We start from the raw sequence: 21,608 nt of genomic DNA, 5'->3' as shown, positions 1-21,608 counted from the left end.
TAGGGAAGGCCCAGGTCCCCTGAACCCAAGGGTTATGAACCTGAGACCAGGTCACATGTCCCTGTACCAGCCCCAGCGAGGGCATAAGGCTCCTGGGGGATGGGGGCAGGGCTCAGGCCCCAGTGGTCTTGTCCGAAGACCAGAGCCTGTGGCCCTGGCAGGGCCGAGAGCAAATCCTCGCCTCCATCTGCACGCTCTACCCTCAGAGGGAGAGGGTTCTGCCAGCTCAGGAGCAATGTGGTCCCCTCAGCTGCCTGGCGCCCATGGGGTGAGCTCTCTAAGGAGCCGCCACGGACAGCAACAAGGACGGGGCCGGGCGGTGGGGGCATGGAGCACAGATGCCCAGGGCTCCAGCAGAGCACTGCAGCCCCGCCCAGCTGAGGACCCAACACCCTAGCCTCAGGAATGCAGCAGTGCCAACCAGAATCACTTTATTCAGAAGTCAGCCCACTCCGGTGCGAGAGGTGGGCAGGGCCCCTCGGGCTCCTCAGCACGTGCTGAGTGAGGAAGGCGCCTGCACCCACTGAGGGGCAGACCCTCGTGTGGCCATCACATGCTCCTGTGCTGGCTGCTGCAGGACCCACAAGGTGCCTAGCCAGTGCCCACCTGGAGCCGTCAGGCTGGGAACACGGATGCTGGTCCTTAGGCCCAGCCTGGCCCCTGTGCTTTCTTGATTTCCTGCCAAGGAGGAAATGAGTGGGTCAGTGATGCAGGCCTAAGGAGGGCTGGGTGCCCACTTTCTCCCAAGCCGGGCACACAGCAGCTGCCCCCCAGAGCAGAGGAAGGCCAGGGCGCCCACCTCGGACAGCGCCCCCTTCAGCTGTGCGTAGGCCTCATCCAGGTTGTCGTTGATGATCACCAGGTCAAACAGGCCGGGCTCCTTGCCTGTGGGGATGGTCCGGGTACAAGGAGGCGGCCCCTGGCTGTGCCCACCCCATCCATCCAGGGCCTCGAGCCATGCGCCATCTGCGTAGAAGCCGGGCCGAGCCTCGGCTGCCTCGCCCAGTAGGAGCTGCAAACATCCTCCCCTGCCTGGCTGGGACCCAGAGGGCATGGGCACTCACTGCTGTCCATGTCTGCCTGGGCAGCGGCCAGCCGCTTCGCCAGGCTCTCCTCCGTCTCGGTGTTGCGCTGCCGCAGCCGCTGCTCCTAAAAAGCACACTGGGTCAGTGTCTCTGGGCATCTGTCTGCCCACAGGCCCACACCCCGGCACCCACCAGCACGGCCAGCGAGGGTGGCTGCACGGAGATGTAGATGGGACGCAGGTCGGTCTTCTTGATGTTGCACACGCCCTGCAGGTCCACATCCAGCACACAGATTCGGTTCATGGCTTGCACCGCCCGCACGGCTGCCTTGCTGGGGAAGGGGTGGCCGGGGACGTGGGTGGCGGCCAGCACTGCCAGGGTGGACCCTCTGGGCACCACGCTGTGTACAGCCCTGAGCCACCAACACTACCACCAGCTGCTCATCCTGCCAGGGCAGCTGGGGGCGCAGCTGGGATGTGTCCAGGCCTGCTTGCTCCCCAGAGCTGCCACCCACCCACATCTGGAGTGGAGCCAGCACAGAGGCTGGTGCAGCCAGCAGGCCTGGCCTAATGTCAGGGGCCAGCAGGCTGGGCGGCAGAAGGGACAGGCGAGATGGGGCAGGGTGTCCCCCAGGAAGCCAAGCACAGCCCACCTCGTCCCGTACAGGTTCCCTGAGAACTCAGCGTGCTCGATGAAGTCTCCAGCCGCAATGTCACGCTGCATCACCTCCCTGGTCACAAAGTAGTAATCTGGGGAGGAAGAGGCTATCCAGATGGCATCTTGGCCCAGCCAGCAACTGTCCTCTCCCTTGCAATCTACTGCCCTTTCTCCATCCACAACTGCTCACATGGGGACTGATGAGGTCCATGGAGGGAGGGGACTGCAGACCGCCCTGGTCCATGGGAAGAGGAGAGGTGGGATCACTGGGTTCCATAAGGTGGGCCTCCTGGGCCTGCACCAGGCAGGCAGGGGCAGCGCTGTCCACAGGGAGGCACCACTGGGCACACAGCTACATGCACAGCCACATGCTCACCGTGCCCAGCAGGGACCCCTGGCCCGCGGTCCTGCGGCCCCAGTTCCTCCCACACAAACCCAGTCAGCTGCACCGCCACAATGTGCAGGACCCAACTTCGCCTACCACCAAGGGCCCTGGCCTCTCTGGACAAGGGGACACCACCACTGGGAAGCTCACCTCTGCCGTTCTCCTCGCCAGGCCGCGGGTCCCTCGTGGTGTCTAGAAGAGACGTGTCACCGCTGAGGGGCCATCGGGCCCGCAGCCCACTCCAGCCCCTGGCAGGCTGCCCCAGCCCATGAGGTACGCACTGTCTGGAGCTCTGGGCCCAGCCCCCCCAGCCCACAGCACTCACGAGACACGCTGAAGCCGAAGATGCTGCCATGCTCCTGCAGAAGCCGCTTCAGCAGGGTGCTCTTGCCGGCTCCAGAAGGGCCACTCAGCACCACAGGGCTGGGTCCCACCATCCCTGGAGGGGAGACGAGACGTGAGTAGGGTGAGGCAGCCTCCCCAGGGCCTCAGAGTGTGCAGTGCCCACAGCATAGCGTGGACCCCGCGGAGACTCAAGAGCTCCCCCCAGAGCCCTGCCTGGAACCACAGAAGTGTCCACCCCTCCCCAGGACCCACCCCACACCAGGAGCCCAGATGCTGGCTCCTGCAGGTGCTGCTGCTTGGCGGGGGGGCACCCCATCCAGCCGACATGGCTGCTCCAGGTCTGTTCAACCCCAGCCCATTCCAGAACCTCCTGCTGGACTGGGACCCCCATCTCAGGTGATACTTGTGCCCTGGGCAGGACAGCTGGCCGGCAGGATGCTGGGCAGCCTTTCAAGCCCCTTAAGTGCAGTGAAGATGGAGTAGGTAGTGGGGCAGCAGCCAACCCCGGGCCAGTTCAGCCCTTCCAGGACCCAACCTTCCTCCACTGTGGAGGACCCAGGTCCAGCCCTGACACCACCTACCTTCTCCCAGCCCCTAGCCCCTGTACCCATCTTCCTCCAGTGTGGTCCCAAAGGGACTCTACCCGTCTCGGGGACAGAACAGCATCCACCTAGTGCAGTGAGGCCCCCAGTCAGCCCTGAGCTGGTCACAGTGGCAGCTGTGCACGGAGAGCTGGGGGTAATCCCTGCCGGGCTTGTACCCACCCTTCTGAGCCAAATCCTCTGGGGATGAGAAGCCACCCTTGCCCGTCCATTGTGCAGGAAGGAGGCGGAGGTTGCTCCATCCAGCCTTGAAATTCGAATCTGTCCCCACATGAGCCCAGGGTGGGGAGACACTGGGGGTGCCGGAGTGCGGGAGGGGCCTCCTGGACCCAGTGGGGCAGGGCTGACAGCCTCCCGTGGGGCTGTCTCACAGGAAGGGTGCCCACACAGGGAGGCTGCTCCTTAATCCCCAGTGTAAGCCGCGAGGTAATCTCAGAGACGCACCGCCCCTGACTCTACCAGGCACAGATGCACATGGCACACGTGCACCGCCAGGTCTGACCCCAACTGCTCCCCACCTTGCACAGCCTGCCCCCTGGCCTGCAGGTTTCCTATGCACACAGCCACCACCCCCCCCAGCCACACTTCCTCTTTACCCCTCCACAGCCCTGGCCCTTGCCCTCAATGACTCCTTGCCCTCCACACAACCACATGGGCTGAGGGCTTCAAAAGTACTAACTGGGAGGTTCTCAGTAGATCTGGCTTCTTGCCACCCGAGGGGCCTGTGGTTCCCTTAAGAGTAACACAGGTCATGCGGCAGGACTCACCTCAGTCTTTCTGGGCTCAGCGTTACCCAGGAAAGTAACTGCACAACTGCATTGCTGACCCTGCCCTAACTGCACTAATCTTTAGGAAATGATGCCTAGGGTTCTCCACAGCAATCTGCTATGAAAGACCAGCTGGGTCCAAAGTGGCAGCTCAGATACGTCCAACAGACCTCAGGCTGCATGGCCTTAACTGAAGGCAGAGTGCCATACCCACCAGCACCATGATGGCACACAATCACCAGGGTGGCAGCCAGGGAGAACCCTATAAAGGAAGAACACAGGGCACCTGGGTTCTTGGAAACTGCCACTCCTTTCCCAAAACCTCTGAACATCCTCCCTCTAAGCTGCACTGCCCTTTGTCCGAGACTCCCAGGCCCAGAGGGTTGGGAGGTTGGTATGTGAACGAGGCTCCTGCTTGTCCGTTCTTCGGCCACTGAACAGTCTGTGCGGTTAGCACTCAACTGGGGTTTTCTCATTGGCTTCATGAACCTGAATGAGCAAAAGATCCTACTCTGGTGGCCTCTCCTCCAGAAAAGGTGGCAGCACTTTACGGTAATAAAGGCACAGTACTCTAGTAGGTGCTGCACGGCTGCCTAAACCACTGGAGACAGACATTGAGTATCACTGCATCGGGGTGAGCCGCAATGAGGTGTGCACTGTGACACACTGGGGGTAGAAGACACGGAGCAATGACCCCACGACCTCAGTGTGGGCCACCAAGGTCAGATGAGAAAATGCCACCCCGGGTGGGGAAGGGCAAGCCTCTATTCCGCTCCTGCTCCAACTGGGGGGCATCTGGAGGAGCCCATTCTCCTTCCCAACTCCTCCAGGAATGCGGACCCTGTGCCCTGCCCGCCTAACTCCAGGACAGGGTGCCTGCCCCTGCCTCACCATAGGCAGTGGCATGGTCGGGGACAGATGGGCTTGTGCGCGTGCTCTCTCGCGCGCGCGCGCGCGCACACACACACACGCAGTACAGGCTGCCAGACTGCAGCACAGTCCCTGCCCAACCTCCCCTGCCTGAGGGCCAGCAACCCGTGTCCTCCCTAGGGCCGCAGGCGGGGGACACCAACTCATTTCTGCAGTTGCACCATGCACATGCTACGCACGCAGAGTGCTGGCCTGGATCCACACAGCCCACCCTGAAGGCCACAGTCAGACCGGGAGCTGGCGTGGAGCCTGGGGAAGGGGACAGGGCAGTCACTCGGCTACCTCGAACAGGGGCACACTGGGCTCAGTAGGGATGCTGCCCCAAGCTTCACAGCCCTAGGCAGGACAAAACCCCAGAGCCCAATCTTGGCCGAGCACCCACCCCACAGAAGTGAACCCGGCGTGGGGAGGTGGTGAAAGGCATTCGGGATTCTGCTCCTTCAGTCCCAAATCTTAGATGCCTGGCCAGAACCCAAAAACCCCAGAACTGTAAGGTAGGGCCAAGAAGCAAGCCATTTTCACATGAGACCAAGGACAGCATCTCCGGAGTGTGCCCAGCCTGGGCTCTTCACTGCCTCCACCCCCGCCCGCCTTCCAAGAAATCCCCCCAGTGGATGTACCCCTTCAGAGGACAGGTATCAGCTCGGGAGGTGCGGGTGTGACCGTCGGAGCCGTGAGGAGTAGCCTCAGAGCAGCACAGCACAGCTCTCTCCGAGGAGAGGAATGAACAGGCCAAGTCCTGCACGGGTCCCGGATGACAACCCTCACTCAAGGGCAGAGCCCAAGGGCACAATGGGAAGACCAGGGCACAGTGGAGTGGGCCAGCTGCGGTCTCATGCAGAGGGGAAACTGAGTCCCAGCAGAGACAGGGTCAGGGAAGAACACAGGGGGAACCAAGGCCTTGCCCGTGAGGGTCATGAGGATGCTGAGCCGGCGGCAGGGAACCTTTCCTTCCACATCCGGGTGCATCTTCTCTCCCTCTTTCCTTCCTCCTGCCCAGGGTCACTCTCCTCCCACCCGCCCGCTATTTCCTCCAATCATCTCAAGCGTGTTTCCTGGCTGTTCTCCCTAGGCAGAAATAGAGAGATGAAAGTCTGGGTGTGGCTGGAGGGAAATGAACTGAATTCCAGTTTACAACTCCAGGAAACTGCTGTCCTTTTCCAAAGCACAGTCCTGGGCCAAGATGATCCCGGAACATGGGGAACTCCACCCAAAGCCCGGTGCTGGCCGGTGTGGCCCCGCCAGGGTGGGACAGGCCTGTGCAGGCGGGCCTGGGGAAGAGGGAGCGTTCAGGAGGCCAGGAAATCCGTGGGCGGCAGATCCCGTCCTAACGCACCCTACTTGGAGGCTGAGAAAGTAAGTTTTCCCGAGTCCCGAAGAGCAAGGTGGTCTGAGAAGACTGCGGAGAAGACCACGCGGCGCCAGGCGGTCCCCCAAGGGTGAAAGGGCGCGCGCGCCCCTGCCTTCCGGACCCTCCCCACGCCACGTCCGCCGCCACCACCCCCGGGGGCCGGAGCACGCGGGGCGCGTGGGGCGCGCGTGACGCGGCTCACTCACCGTCCCCCAGGGCCCGGCCCAGGGCGGCACCCGCCAGCCCAGCCAGCGGGCGCCGCAGCATCCAGGGCGCCGCACCCGCCCACGCGAGCTTTCCCCCCGCCCCGCCGGAAGGGGCCTCCGAGCCACTCTAGGGCCTGCGCGTCCGTTGCGTCACATCGCCGCGCCAGCCTATTTCCGCTTACGTCACAGCGCTGTGCCGGCCGCCTCCGCCCGTCGTAGTGCGGGTCGTTCCGTTGCTGCCAGCAGCGACACAGGTCCTGAGGGCCCAGCTCTTCAGGTGCAAAGCTTTTTTTCGGAAACAGCGAGGGGCTGCCATGCGGGACACGCCTGCATGGACCGCTAGGGGCGCGTCCGAGGGGTGAGAGTAGGGAGACGCTTTCAAAGGCAGTAAAGGGAGACCCAGGTCAGACGGAGACAGTGCAGCACGTTAGTTTCAGCGGGCCAGCTGGGTGGCACACGCCTGTCACCCCAGCGAGGCAGGAGGGTCGCAAGCGGGAGGTCGGCCTAGACACCTTAGCTCCGGAGACCTGTCTCAAAGTAAAATTCTTGTGAACGGTTGGGAATTCAATTCACTGGTAGAGCATTTCCGTGGCATCACAAGGCCCTGGCTTCAATCCACCTTATGGGCGGGGGGGGGGGGGGAGCAATAGTAGATGTGAGGGAGGAGAACGGTGGAAGAGAAAAGAGAGGGCCCGCCTTTAACCCAAGCTGAGACTGGTCTTCAGGGGTCCTGAGGGCTCAAAACCTCCACTATACGTGAGGAGCGGAGTCAAACCTCTCTGATCGGGAATCAAACCTCAAACCAACCCCCAGCCCTAATGCTTAAAACTTCAACACCAAGACTCATCCCCCATCCCTGAGCACTTCTCACTCACTGGCTTGCTACCATCCTCTGGCATGTACTTTGGCTTTGATTTGATAAATCTTTGATTTTGCTATTTCTGTGAGTCCTCTGGACATCAAGAACCTGAACATAGGGCTGGGGATTTAGCTCAGTGGTTTCGCCTCCTGCCTTGCAAACGCAAGGTCCTGAGTTCAATCCCCGGTACCAAAAAAAAAAAGAAAAGAAAAAAAAAAAAAGAATCTGGACAAGACCCCCATCCGGTAACAGATAGATTGGGCCTTGCGGTTCATGAATTGAGCAGCCTCCATCCTACAGTGCGGAAGGATAGCCCCGCAGCATGCAGTAGCAGAACAGTGGGATTTGTAAGGTAGAGACCAAGGCAACAGATTATAGGGAAATAATGCCCGAACAGATTAAGATCAGGTTGGTTTTTTCCAAGGGCTACTAAAAGAAAAGTGTGATCTCCTATTTTGAGCAACCTGCAGAAGAGACTGAAGTTAGAAGTACAGTGTTATCCTTCTGAATGAAAAGGGCAGATAGGAGCAAGGACACATTAAGAGGCATAATAATCTAGCTTTGTTCCTAGGCCCTGAGAAGTCCCATTGAATGTGAGGTCATCAGCTTTGCAGCCTCATGTAGTTTTGTTGTTGTTGTTTGTTTTATTTTATTTTATTTTTTTGAGACAGGGTCTCACCATGTAGCCCAGTCTGGTCTCAAACTCGAGGGAGTCCTCCTGCCTCAGCCTGTCATGTGCTGGGATTGCAGGCGCATACCACCATACCCAGCTTCTGGTGTGCAATCTATCCCTGCTTAGGGCATCAAGTGGTTTGATGAGCTGTGTTTGGCCTACACTTTAAATATGACACTTGTCCCTGTAACTTACATTGAGTTGCCTAGTTCCACCTTATAGGGCTTCAGGAAAGCAGTTCTTGTTCTTAGTTGGAGAGTTCTTGACCACATCTTGGAAGAAATTAGAATTCAGGACCCAGTCCGATCTACAGGTAGGTAATAAAAACTAAACAATATACAGGTCTACACTGTAATAACAGGTATGTCATCAGATGGGGTCCAAGGAAGATACAGGGAACCCTCACTCCACCCAACCTTACCCCCCTCATGGAGTAGGTTCATTGACTCTTGTTACAGAAAAGGAATTTCAGGACATGTCAATGAGAGGTATAGGCAGATTTGTTAGCCAGAGTTGAAGAAGTACAATTCAGAGAGAAAATAGTGCAAATGTGCCAGAGAGAACTGCACTATGGTGTGGGTTTGGGGAATATATATGTATGATCTTGGAGGTATCCATCAAGATGAATGATGTAAGATTTGGGGGGAGGCAGTATGGGGGATTGAGCTCATGACTTTGTGCTTGCCAGGCAAGTGCAGCACCACTGAGTTAAATCCCTGGTGATGGAAGATGTTTTACCTAAAAGCATTATTTGAGGGCTGGGGATTTAGCTCAGTGGTTTCACCACCTGCTGTGCAAGCGCAAGGACCCAAATTCAATCCCTGGTACCAAAAAAACAAACAAACATTATTTGAACTCCATAAACCTGTTTCCTCATCTTTTTTTTTTTTTTTTTGGTACCAGGGATCAAACTCAGGACCTTAACGCTTGTGAGGCAGGCAGCAGAACCACTGAGCTAAATCCCCAGCCCTGTCATCTTTTTTTTTTTCAAGTGGAAAAGAATTTATAACTTTTGCCATATCTGATTCCTCATCTTAAGGTCAAGTTGCTCCCCTATACCTTATGGACTAGGTTAATTTATAGACTTACATCTTTAAGAGATTTGAGCCTGTCATCTGACAGGGTCCTAGGAAGTTTCCAAAGGGGGATGAATAAGTTAAACCCACCGTACCTATGGAATTAAGTTGCAGGTTCACTGACTCCTGGCATGGAAAAAATTTTTAGGACATGCCAAGAAGCAGAAAAGGATTTATTAGGCAGAGATTTACACTTGATCTTAGCCAAAAGGCCGAGAAGTGATAAGACAGAAATTTAAAAGTACACATTCAAAGAAATAGAGCATTGGTCCTCAAGGAGAGGCACATAATGAGCTGGAACTGGGTATTTTTATGGGGTTTTGGGGGCATCTTCAAGATGGGTGATCCCTGCACTGGTAGGGAGGGAACCTTGCCATCTGCAGGCATGTTGGCAGTGTACCCAGCAAGGTGGCTGAGGGCTGCTCTTTACCTCTGAAGGTGTGGGACTCTGAGCCTGCAGGCACTCCCAGCATCCTCCCCAGTGCGTGCCCTGGCAGAGGGAGGCCCCAGACATCTCGCTGAGCACCCAAGCCAGATCTGGAGTCATTGTGTCTTGAGGAAAAATGGGCAGGACTACGATAATTTCAGCCAGAGTCCTGAGGAGCACATTTAAGCAGAGACCCCACCAGAGGAGGTGGTCACCAGAAAGGTGCTGGTGAGGTAGGAATTCAGAAGCATGTCCAGGGTGTGGGGCACAGAAACATTAAACAGGTTGAAGCACAAGCTCTGGGAGGATTTGACTGACAGGAAGGAGGAAGTACAGGCAACCCCTGGACTAGGGGATGCCCATAGGCACCTGGATCCACGTTGAGAGTTAGATTCCAAGTGCCCCTCTTTCCTTTTCTGATACAAAGGGAAGACAAGGAATCAATAGTTATGGTATACTAAGCTGAGGGACTTAATAGTTGCTTTTTCAGCTTATCAAAAGCTGCATTGGGGCCGAGGATTTAGCTCAGTGGTTTCACTGCCTACTGTGCAACCGCAAGGACCCGAGTTCAATCCCAGGTACCAAAAAAAAACAAACTGCATCTTCAGCATCCTCTAATGGTTTGGTCAGACTGGTGGTGCTTTGTGGGAGGGTGGGCCAGCAGGGAATGCTGCAGCTCCAGGCACAGCAATAACCAGCCCAAGAATCGCGCAGAGCTGGAGTTTAGTTTAGGATTCAGGAACTGTAAGACGTCTTGGATCTGGTCTAACTATGGTCCATTTTCTGAAATAAGTTGGTCCACATATCTCACTTTTTTTTTTCCTTTTCAAAGCTGGAAATTGAACCTAGAGCCTTTGCACTTAGCTGTATCTCCAGCCCTTTTAATTATTTTTAATTTTGAAGAAAGAGTCTTACTAAGTCACTGAATTGCACAGGCTGGGCTCGTAAACTCAATCTTCCTGCTTCAGCCTCCCAGAGTGCTGGGATTACAGCTGTGTACCACCACACCTGGCTCTAAATATCTAACTCTTCATAAGCTGTAATTTTCCTGGAGAAATTTTTTATCCTGAATACAGAAAAAAAGGGAACTGTTATACCTAGTAGGTGTGAATGTAAACTGATTTAACCTTGATGGAAAACAGCATGAAATTTCTGAGAAAATGAGCTTGAGTTTGAACGATCCCCAACATACCACCAAGCTCCAAATAGCCCTTATAAAACCAAGCCCAGGGCCAGGGATTTAGCTCTGGTTCTGCCGCCTGCCTCGCAAATGCAAGGTCCCAAGTTCGATCCCCGGTACCCCCCCCCCAAAAAAAGACAGGAATCTGATTTCTACCTACTTGTAACCTTCAGCAAATCATTTCGGGCCAAGGATTTAGCTCAGTGGTTCTGCTGCCTGCCTCACAAGCCCAAGGACCTGAGTTTGATCCCTGGTACAAAAAAACCCACCAAGCCCAGGGGCTGGGGTTGTGGCTCCATGGTAGGGTGCTCACCTAGCATGTACAGGTCCTGGGTTCATCCCTAGCACTGCGAAGTAAAGTATGTGACTAAGAGTCACAGTGTGTAAACACAGCCACTTGGGGTCCTGAGGAGGAGCGTTCAGCACACCTCGGAATTTGGGGAGTCCCGTTGATTGCTTTTGTCTCTTGAGAGCAAAAGCAAACAAGGGTGGTCCAACATGTTCTGCTTTATGAAATACTTTTCCAAGGAGTTGGTTTTGCCTGGCGGTGGCCTTTCCCTTCATTGTCCTACCGTGAACAAGAGGTAGGATCATTTTCTTGAGACTGGCAGTGGCCACTTAATCTCCCTGGAGCTGCGACTTGGAGCCAGAGTTGCTCATAATGTGGGGAGTGCCTGGTGCCTCCTTATGAGCATGACCTGTGTCACTGCCCATGCTATTATAACAGGATTAATGAGACAGGAGTTAGGATTCTATTAGGCAGTAAGGACAGTGGCCCTAAAATGGGTTTGGGAAGCCCAAAATAGAGTCCACTGAGTCACAACCCTCCAGAGATCTTACAAAAACATCTGCCAGGTGTCCTTTGGCTGTCTGGGAGCTCCCCAGAGCATGCCGGGGCAGGACATTGGCTCAAGAGCACATGGGCCCTATGTGAACACTCTGTAGATGGACCCTAAAAAGTACGTAGTCTCCTATAAGGTAGAGATTATATTGCCTACACAAGGGCTCAAGATCTTCTAAACCTCTTAAAAATCCCTAGCCAAAGAGCCCTTGTGGAGCTCCTACTCAGAACCCTTCCTGGCTACCAGGAGCTTTATTTCCTAGCCTTTATATCTGTCTATTTGCCTCCCTGTCTGCCTGCCTGCCTATCTTATCTACCTATCTACTTTTGATTCTTTGAGACAGAATCTTGCTCTGTAGTTTCAGGCTATCTTTGAACTCACTACGTAGTCTAGGGTGGCCTGAACTCACAGTGATCCTCCTGCCTCAGCCTTCTGAGTGCTGGAATTACAGATGTGCGCCACTACACCTGGCTGCCTTTATATCTTTTAAATAAATTTACTTGCATCCTACATCCTCCATCTGTGGTTTCCTCCTTCATTACGATGAGACATGACCCTGGCATTATGGTAACACTACTTTAAGACCAGAAAAAGAAAGGTCTAAATTGCTTGCAAGCAGCCAAAACTAAAATGCAGAGTACTCACCAGAAAGAACTATGTCCCCAGAAAAAGGCTTGGGGGAAGTTGGAGCTGGGCCAGGAGGGCTGGGTAGCCAGTGGAGTGGGTCAGGTAGGTGCTGTGAATGGTCCCCAAGATCACCCATTGTAGAATGCATGGCCAAGATAAATCGACAGAGACCAGCTCTCTAAATAGTTTATTCAGGACAGCAAGGGGTTGCAGGCTGTGTGTGCCATGGTGACCACAGGTGTGTCTGAGAGGTGGGCTAGGAGCTGCTTTAAAGGCAGAAAAGGGCATCCATGTGGCAGACCACCACAGGGAGAAGACAGGCAGCAGGTTAGGGTGCAGAAGACTGGCTGGGGAAGTAGGCGTGACCTACACAAAGTCCCAGGGCACATGCTCAGAACAGCTCCCAAAACCCTCATGTGGAGCCAGCCAGAGTGCTGTGTTCAGTTCCCAGGAGAACTCGAGCATGTTCACAGTGGATGGCCTAGACCTGTTGCTAGCCTGAGCAGTAGGGGCTACAAAAGACATCACAGTTCTGGGCCACCTCTCTTGCACAGAGGTCTGCTCTCACCCTGTAGAGTATGCTTTTACTTGCCCCAGACTTGCTCTGCAGAACACATTTCTTTTTGTACCTTTAATAAATGTAAAACCTTGCTACTGCTTGTGCTTGTCTTGACCAATTCGTTGTTCAAGACAAGAACCTAGAAACCACCTGCAGAAGGAGACGCTATAACCCAGTAACATATCTTGGTGAAGCCATTCAGGAGATAAGGCTCTTTGGAGCATATTTTTTGTTTGTTGGTTCTCTCTCTCTCTCCCTCCCTCCCTCCCTCCCTCCCTCCCTCCCTCTCTCTCTCTCTCTCTCTCTCTCTCTCTCTCATCTATGGACTTAAGCCAAGATGGACTGGTCTAGTGTGGTTTTTTTCCTTTCCAATAGAAAAGCTCTAATCTTCTTGTCCCTTCTCTCCCAGGGCAGGCTTTCATCTGTCAAAGGGTTCAGATCCTTTTTGGTTGTCAGGGAGAAGCACGGAGCCGGAGGGTGATAAATATGGAAGCTGGGGCCAGGGATTTAGCTCAGTGGTTTAGCTGCCTGCTGCGCAACCACAAGGACCAGAGTTTGATCCCCGGTACCAAAAAAACCCAAAACAAAACAAAAAATTAATGGAAGGTGAGGATGCAGGAAAGTTTCTCATGGTGCTAGGAGCAGTTTCCCAATGTGTCCACCATGTGGGGTAGGGCGTGCATGGCTTGTTTTTCCCAGCTGGTGAGAGGCCCACTGGTCTGCCTCAAGTTTATCTCCCCTTTCCTTTCTTCTCTTTCCTGTCTTCGGCCACTCATTGTATGTACAAGTCAGTAAGAGCTGCCAGACAGCCTGTTAGTAACCCAGCTACAGACTGGCTTGTTCAGCTCCATGTGTGCAGCCTAGAGTCTAGTATGCCTTTTCTCCTCACGTTTCCGTTTTGCATGACACTTTGCTCAGCTTTCTCGCTCTGGGGAAGAACAGCTCTTGGCAACTGGATCTCCTGCTTAAGTAGCCAGCCACCCCACTTTAGCGCGTTTTTGTGCTCAGTCTCATCTGTGCTTGTCCCCTAGATGGCCTTTTCCCTGTGCGCACCCTCAGTGAATCACCTTGGGGCCTTGTTTCATTGCAGTCCACCTTCCCAACATACCTGTTGGCCAGTTTGGTTCACCATGTGAGTTAGTCGCATGGGCCACTTGTAGTTTGATGACGAGCAAACCCCTGTCGTGACCAGTCTTGCTAAGAGTGCATCTCAGGCCAATGGTCAGAAGTCCCCAACTTCACCTTAACCTATGTCTGTAACACTCCCACCAGTGTATCCACTCAGTGTTGGTTTAGAATTGCTTTTGTTCTCTGCCTATGAAAGTGGTTACAAGGGCCGGGGATGTAGCTCAGTGTCACCACACCTGCCTAGCAAGCAAAAGGTCCCGAGTTTGATTCCTGTACGAAAAAAAAAAGTTGTTACAACTCCTTTTGTTCTTACATTACTCATTCAAATCAGTTTGAATGAGTCCTGCTCAGATAGTACAAACTCAAAATAAACTATTTCCTTTAAAGCAACATTCTTAGCTGGGCCTGCATGCCTATAATCCCAGCTACTCGGGAGGCTGAGTCCAGAGTATTACAAGTTCAACACCAGCTTGGGCAACTTCTCAGGGTCCTTTTAGCAGCCATAGTTTTTTCCTGGCGGGGGGAGGTGATTTTTTGCTTACTTCCTTTGGGTTTGTCTCATAATCCTTTCTACTTCCCCTCAGGCTTTCTGAATGAACGCTGCTACAACCAGTGAAGTCCATTGTTTTATTTTTTGTTGCTTCTTCACATCCTGGTCTTGACCTGTTACTGTAAACTGTAAGAGCCATTTCTACTAGCTGTGAAGTAAACATTCCTACAGCACTATGCACTTTTGTAATTTCCTTTCTTTATCAGGAGCATTTTGGCTGAAAGTCACATTCACCATTTTTGGTGAAAATCATGGAGCCTCAGGATTGGGGTCCACCTGGTGTCAGGGTTCCCAGTGGACATGCCCGAGAGTTCTGGAGGATCCTCCTGAGGTGATATTTTGGGTGTGTGGTGCTATGAATTAAACCCAGGACCTCACGCATGCTTGTCAAGTACACTACAGCCCTTTTTATTTATTTTATTTTATTATTATTATTATTATTTGGTACCAGGGATCAAACTCAGGACCTTGTGCTTGCAAGGCAGGCAGCGGAACCACTGAGCTAAATCCCTGGCCCAGCCCTTTTTATTTTTGAGAAAATTTTGCATAGTTGCCTAGGCTGGCCTCAAAGTTAGGATCCTCTTCCCTCAGTGTCCTGAGTTGAGTCTCTGGGATTATAGATTGTGTACCACCAGGATTGGCTCCTCCTGTGGTTTTTGTTTGTTTTCCAGTACCAGGAGGATCCCTTGCAAGGCTGGCTGGTGCCGGCACCACTGAGCTAAACCCTCTGCCCCTCCTGTGGTTATTATTTAACCTCCTGGGTTTTGTTAAGACTCTGCCAGGTGTGGTGGCACACACCTGTAATACCGGCACTTAGGAGGCTGAGGCAGGAGGATGGATGAGAGTTCAGAGCCAGCCTGGGCTACATAGTGAATTCAAGGGCAGCTTGAACTGCATAGCAAGACCCTCTCTCAAAAAGAAAAAAAAGACACTTTAATTTAAGGACCCCATTTTGAACTATAATTTTGAGATGAGGCAATCCAGCATCTTCATCCCAATTGGGTTCTTTCACAGGGACTGCTGTGGTTGCCTCATCAAGCACCATGCATTGGATCCACTAGATGGAGTGGTTGGGCTTCCTCTCCTGCTTTCTCAAGAACCATTCAGGGTTCTTCAGGCATTGTTCAGAGAGCCTGAATATCAGCCCGTGGGGGCATCAGAAAGCAAAAATGTAGACAAATCTTCCATGTGGGCGGGGTTCCCTGGTATGAAGGACCATTATTTTTACAGTTAGGTAAATCAGAAGCTCAGAAAGGGGAATGGATTCAAATTGTTCCAGCTGGCTTTCCACTCACATTCAGTCCTCCAATGGTGAACTGGCAATGTGTGTATCTTCTGGCTGGGAACCCACAGTACCCTGGCCCACTTGGGTACCCTGATGGGTATGGGAGGGAGAGTGACAATTCCCGATGTTTCCCTCCTTTGAAATGACTTTCTTTGCTGTTTGCTCCCATAAGAGGCACTGTGGCCGTAGCTCCTGTTGAGCTTGTGTAAGAGCCATTGATAGATTTAGAGCATATAGTTTCTTCAACTTTCTCCTGTTCTACTTAAGGAGGGACAGGCTTAGGTCGTAGGGTTTTTGCCTATGGAAGCATTGAGTCAATCAGTATGGATATTTGTGATCACTGCCATGAACTTGCCAGTAAGCAAAGGGGCTGAAGCATGATTGCTGGAGGCATCCCCGGACAGCCCACCAAACACACAGAGAAGGAGCAAATCAGCTTTGATTAGCTGGCAGCTTCAAGGAATTCAAATCACCTCGAAAGCATTGAACAGAAGTTTACTCTCATTTTTATATCTTTATGTTTCTGTAGGAGGGGGAATCAGCAACCACAGTTGCTGGGGAAATAGTCATCAATCTAAGCATAATTACATAAGCAGAAGGGAAATGGGGGAGGCGAGCAGGAGGTGTGGCAGGGCTTTCCAAGATCCTGCTCTAGTGAGTGCATTATATGGTGGCTGTATTACAATATCTTTCTCGGCAAGCATTGTCGCAGTCAACCCATAGTTCCCCGCGTTTGGACAGCTGCCCTGCTCTGGCCTGTTCATTGTGTAGTATGGAACATACTGGTGACAAGAGTGGCTCAAGGAAATGTTGAGATTTACAGAAACTGAAAAACGTCTTATGACCAGGCAATAAGGAGTGGATGTGTGTTCTCTGGCTCCACTCTGAGGAGAACCCTACCAGTGGCAGTACCATCAACTGCTTATCCAGATCCCCAGGTTAACTTCCCTCCAAGGTAGGCTTGTGAGGACTCCTCTATCTTCTCTAGCTGGCTTTTGGAATAAAATCATTTTCCTTGTCTCAGCACCTTGTCTCTTGACTTGCTTGGCTTGTCATGGTCACGATTTCCCAGTTGTGCTCAGCAGGTTCATTTTCACAAAGTAACATGAAGGCTTATGTGTGGGCGACTTCTCATTTCCCTTGTCTCTTACAAAATTATTCTGTCAGATAGTATAGTAACTTAAGAGTCCTGTTTACAGGCCATTTTTCTCCTAAGCAACATGGGGGGGGGTGCTTCCTTTTCATAGGCTCATAACTGAAGCCCAGTGCTGCAGGATAGAGTCTAATAGGCTGCAATCCAGAACCAAATTGGAGCTGTGCATGACACACAAAACATACCACACAAACCAACACTGATTCCTGAAAGGAGCAAAAGGTGAAGCCCAACATTTCCTTACAATCCTTCAGTGTCAGTCCCTGTATCAAATTGGCCCGCAGGGTCCACTTTATGTGGAACCCAAGAATCAAAAAAATTCTACAGCCTTGTATGTTGAGGCAGTTCACTGAAATCAAAGTGCACTGAAGCTTAGACATTTCTCTGCTTCAAGTAGTTTTGCACGCAGAGTGCCCCATGGCTTTGTGTTTTTGTTGCTGTTGTTTCTGTAACAAGATCTCGCTGTGTAGTTCAGACTGGCCTTAAACTATGTGCCCAAAGTTGGCCTCTTAACTCGCGGCGATCCTCCTGCCTCAGCCTCCCTAGTGCTGGAATTACACAAGTGTGCCCAATATTGTCAGAGAAAACCCAGAAGTTCCCAGCGTGAATGTGATTTAGGAGCTCCAGGGACTGAGTGTCAGATGTGGTATCCAGGTCCACCCACCAGGGTACAAAACTCCTGGGAAGCTCGCCAATAGCTCTTGGGAGGAAAAGCGAGGAAGCTGTTTTGAAACAAATACCACCCATTACAGGGGCCGGACACACGCGGGGCACTCGTGATCCTCGGTGGTTCTGGCTGCTCTCAGGAGAGGGTCTTCACAGAAGCGGCTGAGGTGGGAAGGTGTGGTTGCAAATTAGAGGCAAATCCCAAGATGTCCTAAGATGAGTTATAAGGCCAGGGGATGGAAGACAGGAGATAGGAGAAGTTAGTTAACAGCTTCGGGTCAAACCCAAGCAAAACCACAGTGCCCCATGTTCCTAAACGGATGCTGCAACCCTTGCTCAAGACCGCAGGACTGCCACCAACGCAGACTGTACTCTGCTGCCCAGAGCTGCAGCCGTTCTTCCTCGTGGGTCAGGATCAGGTCCCTAAAGTTACCCCGCCTCCCGTAACAGGAAGCTCCGCCTGGTTCTTCCTGAGGGCTCTCGGGTCCCAGCCCCGCTGCTGGAGGCGGTCCCAAGACGCGCTTCCGGCTCCGGCCGGCGTAGCGCCCGAAGCCTTCTTTCCGCCCACCCTGCAGGGACCAGCCGGCCTCGGTCCCTGACGTCACCAAGCCGCGCCCAACTGGGATGTCACAGCGACCCGCCGGCCCCGCTCCGCCTCTAGTCCACCGGCCCCGCCCACTCCGGTCTCTCTCCCCGCCCCCTCGGCATACAGCGCCCCCCGCCGGGCCCACCCCCTTCACTGGGTCCGCCTCAGCCTGGTTCCGGCCCTGCCTGGCAGGGGCGTGGCGTAGCTCCCGCCTGCCCCGCCCCGCGGGCCCACCCTCCAGGCCCATAAGCCCCGCCCCCGTGGAAGCCCTGGTCCTGCAGTCGTCGCGCTCCAGGACGTCAGCGCAGAGAGACAGCCTGTAGGTGATCGGGCCAGGAGTGGTCCCTCCTAGGCCTCAGTTCCCAGCCTGTGCAGTGGGTGTTCGGGCGCTTGGGTCTCAGGTCCTAGTCGCGTTCGGGTGGGGGCAGGTCAGAGGAGGTGCGCGGCCGCGCAGGGTGGCTGGGAGGAGGGGCGCGGGGCTGCGTGGGTTCGCGCGCCGCGAGCGGCCCTGGCCGGTACCTGCGGGGTTGGGAGCAGGAGGTCGTAGGCCCGGCCAGGGAGCAGCCGGAGGACTCCCCTGGATCCCCTCTCTGTCAGATCTGACCGCCGGAGGCAAACCGCGCGCCCACTCGTGCAGTCGGGTCTCGTGGAGACCTCGCACCCCAGCGCGCAGACTCCTGAGAATTGGGGGTGTGGGAAAGACAGCCCAGGCTTACGCTTTTGTGAGCAGGCGTGATGCTCCTCGCCTCGCCCAGTTTTTATGAAAATTAGCCCGATCTTAAAGAGTAGGCAGTGAGCTCCAGTTTACACGGTGGCGGGCCTTCCCGAATCTGAAACCCGCCGCAGTAGGCGGGTCTGGGCCCAGCCTCAAATGGCTGAGTTATCAACCAGAGAAGCCCAACGGGCCAGTGAACTAGGATTACACTTGGTTCTCGGTATGCAAAAGCTCAACCAACCACAGATTGAAGATAACTTTTTTAAATGGGAGGGGGTGTGGCTCAATGCCTGGCCTGCATGAGGCCCTGGGTTAGATCTTCGGCCAATAAATAAATACTGAAATTTACAAAAATTTTCATTCCCTAAACAATATGTATAACTTATTTATGTAGCATTTCCCTGCTATTTGGTATTACACACTAACGTATATGGAAATGGTGCACACCTGTAATCCCATCTCTTGGGAGGCTGAGGCAAGAGGATCACAAGTTTGAGGCCAGCCTGAACTACATAGTGAGATTCTGTCTCAAAACAATTTAAAAGTATATGAGAGTGGGCTGGGGATTTAGCTCAGTGGTTTCGCCGCTTGCTGCACAAGTGCAATGACCCGAGTTTGATCCCCGGTACCAAAAAAATAAAATAAAACTTAAAAAGTATATCACAGTATGAACACAGGTTCTGTGCAGGTGGTGAACTACAGCACTGTATTTGAGGGTCCGTGGATTTTGGTATCCAGTTGAGGGACAGCTCCGTGTGTGTCAGAGAAATATTTGATATATTTGGGTCTGCGACGTTTTGGCCAGGATTTCATGAGGATGAATTAAGTGGTGGTGGGGGGGAGATTTCTTTCCTTGCCCAGCAGGTTGCACACTAGGGCCAGCACCAGACCAGGGCCGGAGGGAGAATGGCAGCTTCGGGCAGCCTGCTTGGGTAAGTGGATTCCCAGCCCTCAGGACTCTTGTCAGCCCACCCCAGGAAACTATCTGCCCGAGACAGGGCTGTCCTCCCTGTCCTCAGTGCCAGAGGAGTTGTGCCCATGATCACCACTGTGGCCTCTTCTGGTTGTGGGGTTAGAGCTGCTTTGCCAGGACCTGTAGCCCTTAGGGATCCCAGCTGTGGATGACCAGATCTCTGCTGGCACCTCCCTTGTGCCCGATGGTGGGCCGGCCCAGCCCCGTGGGGTGCTCTGTTTCAGCACCCTCCATGACCAGTGCCTGTTTTCTGTAGCTTGCTGGGGCAGAGCACTGTGAAGGCAGCTGCATGCAGGCCCCACTGCCTGCACACTTCCGCTAGCTGGGCAGACAGCACCAGGGCTGCATTCACTCGCCTGCACCGCCAGGCCTACCCACGCCTCTACCCAGTGCTGCTGGTCAAGCAAGATGGCTCCACCATTCACATCCGCTACCGGGAGCCGAGGCGCATGCTGGCAGTAAGTGTCCATTGCCAGGGGCTCCCTGGTGTCCTGTGGGAGGCTGATTCACAGCCACCAGACTTGGGCTCCGGGTAGCTGTACTGCAGGCGGAGGGGAGCGGGGTTTTGACCTGTAACTCCTCCAAGTGCCATTCAGATAGAATGAATGAGTCAGTGTTTTTAAAAAACTAACTCTGGAAGAAACAAAAAAATTTCTTAGTACAGAAAAAGCTTTGAAGGGAGAGAAAGACCAATAATTAAAAAAAAAAAAGGAGCAGAGGCGATAGAAGCCATCAGGTGAGGGCAAGGCCCAGGGAGCCATCTCGGTAGTTCTGTTCCTTGCGCTGTCACACATTGGCCTCTCCTTCCAGATGCCCCTGGACCTGGACACCCTGTCCCCCGAGGAGCGCCGGGCCAGGTTCCGGAAGCGTGAGGCCCAGCTCCACAAGAAACAGGAGGAGCCAGAACTCACTGATGACTTTGACACTGAGCGTTACAGGCGGTTTTGGACCGGGACCGAGAAGTAATTGTGGCTTGAAGTTGCTTTAGGGACACTGTGAGGACAGAGGAGCATCTCCTGTAAATGACATGTTTCTGTTGTCACCAGCTCCTGTCAGTGTCTTCCTTTACATGTGTGCTGAGGCTACAGGTCGTCATCTCTGAGAAGCACCAGCTCAGAGCCAGACAAGCCTCTGGGGCTCCCAGCAGACCAGGGGTTTGGAATCAGTTTGGCTCCAACTTGTGGGTTTTAGACACTGCTGCATGGCTGTGGTGCACAGGGACAGGCTGGTGGGGAGGTCCAGCAGCCTCAGGAGCAGCTGGGGGTGCAGTGCTCCTGACTTGAGCCAGCAGGGGACAGGAGCTGGATGTTCTGGGGTGCACAACTTTCAGGCCATGGGCTGCAGTTGGTGCTCCCACCCCTTTCTTCACAAGCCCTTCTCTAAAAAGCTGCCCCATGGACACAAGGAACCCACGTTCAGAGCCAGGCTGGGCAGCTTAAACCAGTTCAAAAAGGTGCTGGGGATGTAGCTCAGTGGTGGACCACCCGTGGGTCTGATCCCCACTACTATGGGGGAAAGAAAAGTACCACAGCCTAGGTAATTTATAAGCAGTAATTCCTCATCGCTCTGGATGTGCTTTATCTCGCTGAACCTGTGGCTGGCATTGTTTCAGTCATGAATTTCAAGGACACAGTGCTTGCAGAAGCGGGGGTACTCTCTGCCCCTGAGTGCAGAGGCCTCTGGGCTGCTGTGTGTTGGTGGGTGGTGCGCAATGCACTAGCTTGTTTTCCTCAGGATCCTAATCGTGTGTGACAGGTGCTACCTGGTCCTGTCAGGCGCGCCTTCAAAGAGCTGCTATTCTGCCGTTGCCTGTGAGGAAAAACGCCCCTAAATGCTCATCAGCAAAGTGCATACCAGCGCCCAGCCCAGTGGCTGGCTGTCACCAGCTCCCTGCCGAGAACCGGCCCTTGTTCCTGGGAAGAGGTTCAGGGCCTCCTCGGTGGGGCTTCTGGGCCTTCATCTTTGCTTTTGTGCCAGGCTCTGCTGCTTGGTGCCCTCAGTGATTGACCTGTGTGTTTCTCCCGTGACCTCATCTACTTGA

General features: G+C 53.9%; 2 protein-coding genes and 1 pseudogene across 9 annotated transcripts; 1 reads left to right on the top strand and 2 right to left on the bottom strand.

Annotated features, from left to right (window-relative positions):
* Window positions 1–414: 414 nt before the first annotated feature.
* Window positions 415–6,437, bottom strand: Guk1 (guanylate kinase 1). Of its 7 annotated transcripts, none has more exons than XR_002392093.2 (9): window positions 6,269–6,392; window positions 2,393–2,506; window positions 2,218–2,259; window positions 1,873–1,917; window positions 1,678–1,774; window positions 1,218–1,292; window positions 1,065–1,149; window positions 800–885; window positions 415–678 (listed from the first exon to the last, which is right to left on the bottom strand). XR_002392093.2 is itself a non-coding variant. In XM_021252100.2 (9 exons), the coding sequence occupies exons 1-9, from the start codon at window positions 6,327–6,329 to the stop codon at window positions 643–645; spliced, it is 705 nt and encodes a 234-aa protein (XP_021107759.2). In that variant the 5' UTR covers window positions 6,330–6,392; the 3' UTR covers window positions 415–642. The 7 variants fall into 7 exon arrangements, 6 of the variants coding, with proteins under 6 accessions (XP_021107759.2, XP_021107760.2, XP_004874782.2 ...); XM_021252100.2 differs by having other exon boundaries at window positions 1,218–1,356; XM_021252101.2 differs by lacking the exon at window positions 6,269–6,392 and adding an exon at window positions 6,048–6,066 and having other exon boundaries at window positions 1,218–1,356.
* Window positions 6,438–8,955: 2,518 nt separating this feature from the next.
* LOC147828143 (U2 spliceosomal RNA) lies at window positions 8,956–9,100 on the bottom strand (annotated as a pseudogene).
* Window positions 9,101–18,188: 9,088 nt separating this feature from the next.
* On the top strand, window positions 18,189–20,612 carry Mrpl55 (mitochondrial ribosomal protein L55). 2 transcript variants are annotated; one of them, XM_021252104.2, is made up of 4 exons: window positions 18,189–18,814; window positions 19,438–19,526; window positions 19,824–20,025; window positions 20,378–20,612. In XM_021252104.2, exons 2-4 carry the CDS (start codon window positions 19,501–19,503, stop codon window positions 20,531–20,533), a joined length of 384 nt encoding a protein of 127 aa, XP_021107763.1. In that variant the 5' UTR covers window positions 18,189–18,814; window positions 19,438–19,500; the 3' UTR covers window positions 20,534–20,612. The 2 variants fall into 2 exon arrangements, with proteins under 2 accessions (XP_021107763.1, XP_087067170.1); XM_087211044.1 differs by having other exon boundaries at window positions 18,324–19,526.
* The last annotated feature ends 996 nt before the right edge of the window (window positions 20,613–21,608 follow it).

This window comes from Heterocephalus glaber, unplaced genomic scaffold (assembly GCF_053883595.1).
Source record: "Heterocephalus glaber isolate CG9 unplaced genomic scaffold, H.glaber_assembly_v1.0 deba00001272, whole genome shotgun sequence".
Taxonomy (NCBI): domain Eukaryota; kingdom Metazoa; phylum Chordata; class Mammalia; order Rodentia; family Bathyergidae; genus Heterocephalus; species Heterocephalus glaber.
Note: the sequence above shows the minus strand (reverse complement) of the source record. Positions and strands in the feature narration are given on the sequence as shown.

Bases quoted from the DNA above. Each gene is read 5' to 3' on its own strand.
- Guk1 (XM_021252100.2), bottom strand. From the start codon at position 6,329: ATGCTGCGGCGCCCGCTGGCTGGGCTGGCGGGTGCCGCCCTGGGCCGG. The intron at 2,507-6,268 runs GTGAGTGAGCCG...TCTCCCCTCCAG, and splicing joins GGGCCGGGCCCTGGGGGACG to GGATGGTGGGACCCAGCCCT. The intron at 2,260-2,392 runs GTGAGTGCTGTG...CGTCTCTTCTAG, and splicing joins CTTCGGCTTCAGCGTGTCTC to ACACCACGAGGGACCCGCGG.
- Mrpl55 (XM_021252104.2), top strand. From the start codon at position 19,501: ATGGCAGCTTCGGGCAGCCTGCTTGG. The intron at 19,527-19,823 runs GTAAGTGGATTC...TGTTTTCTGTAG, and splicing joins GCTTCGGGCAGCCTGCTTGG to CTTGCTGGGGCAGAGCACTG. The intron at 20,026-20,377 runs GTAAGTGTCCAT...CTCTCCTTCCAG, and splicing joins AGCCGAGGCGCATGCTGGCA to ATGCCCCTGGACCTGGACAC.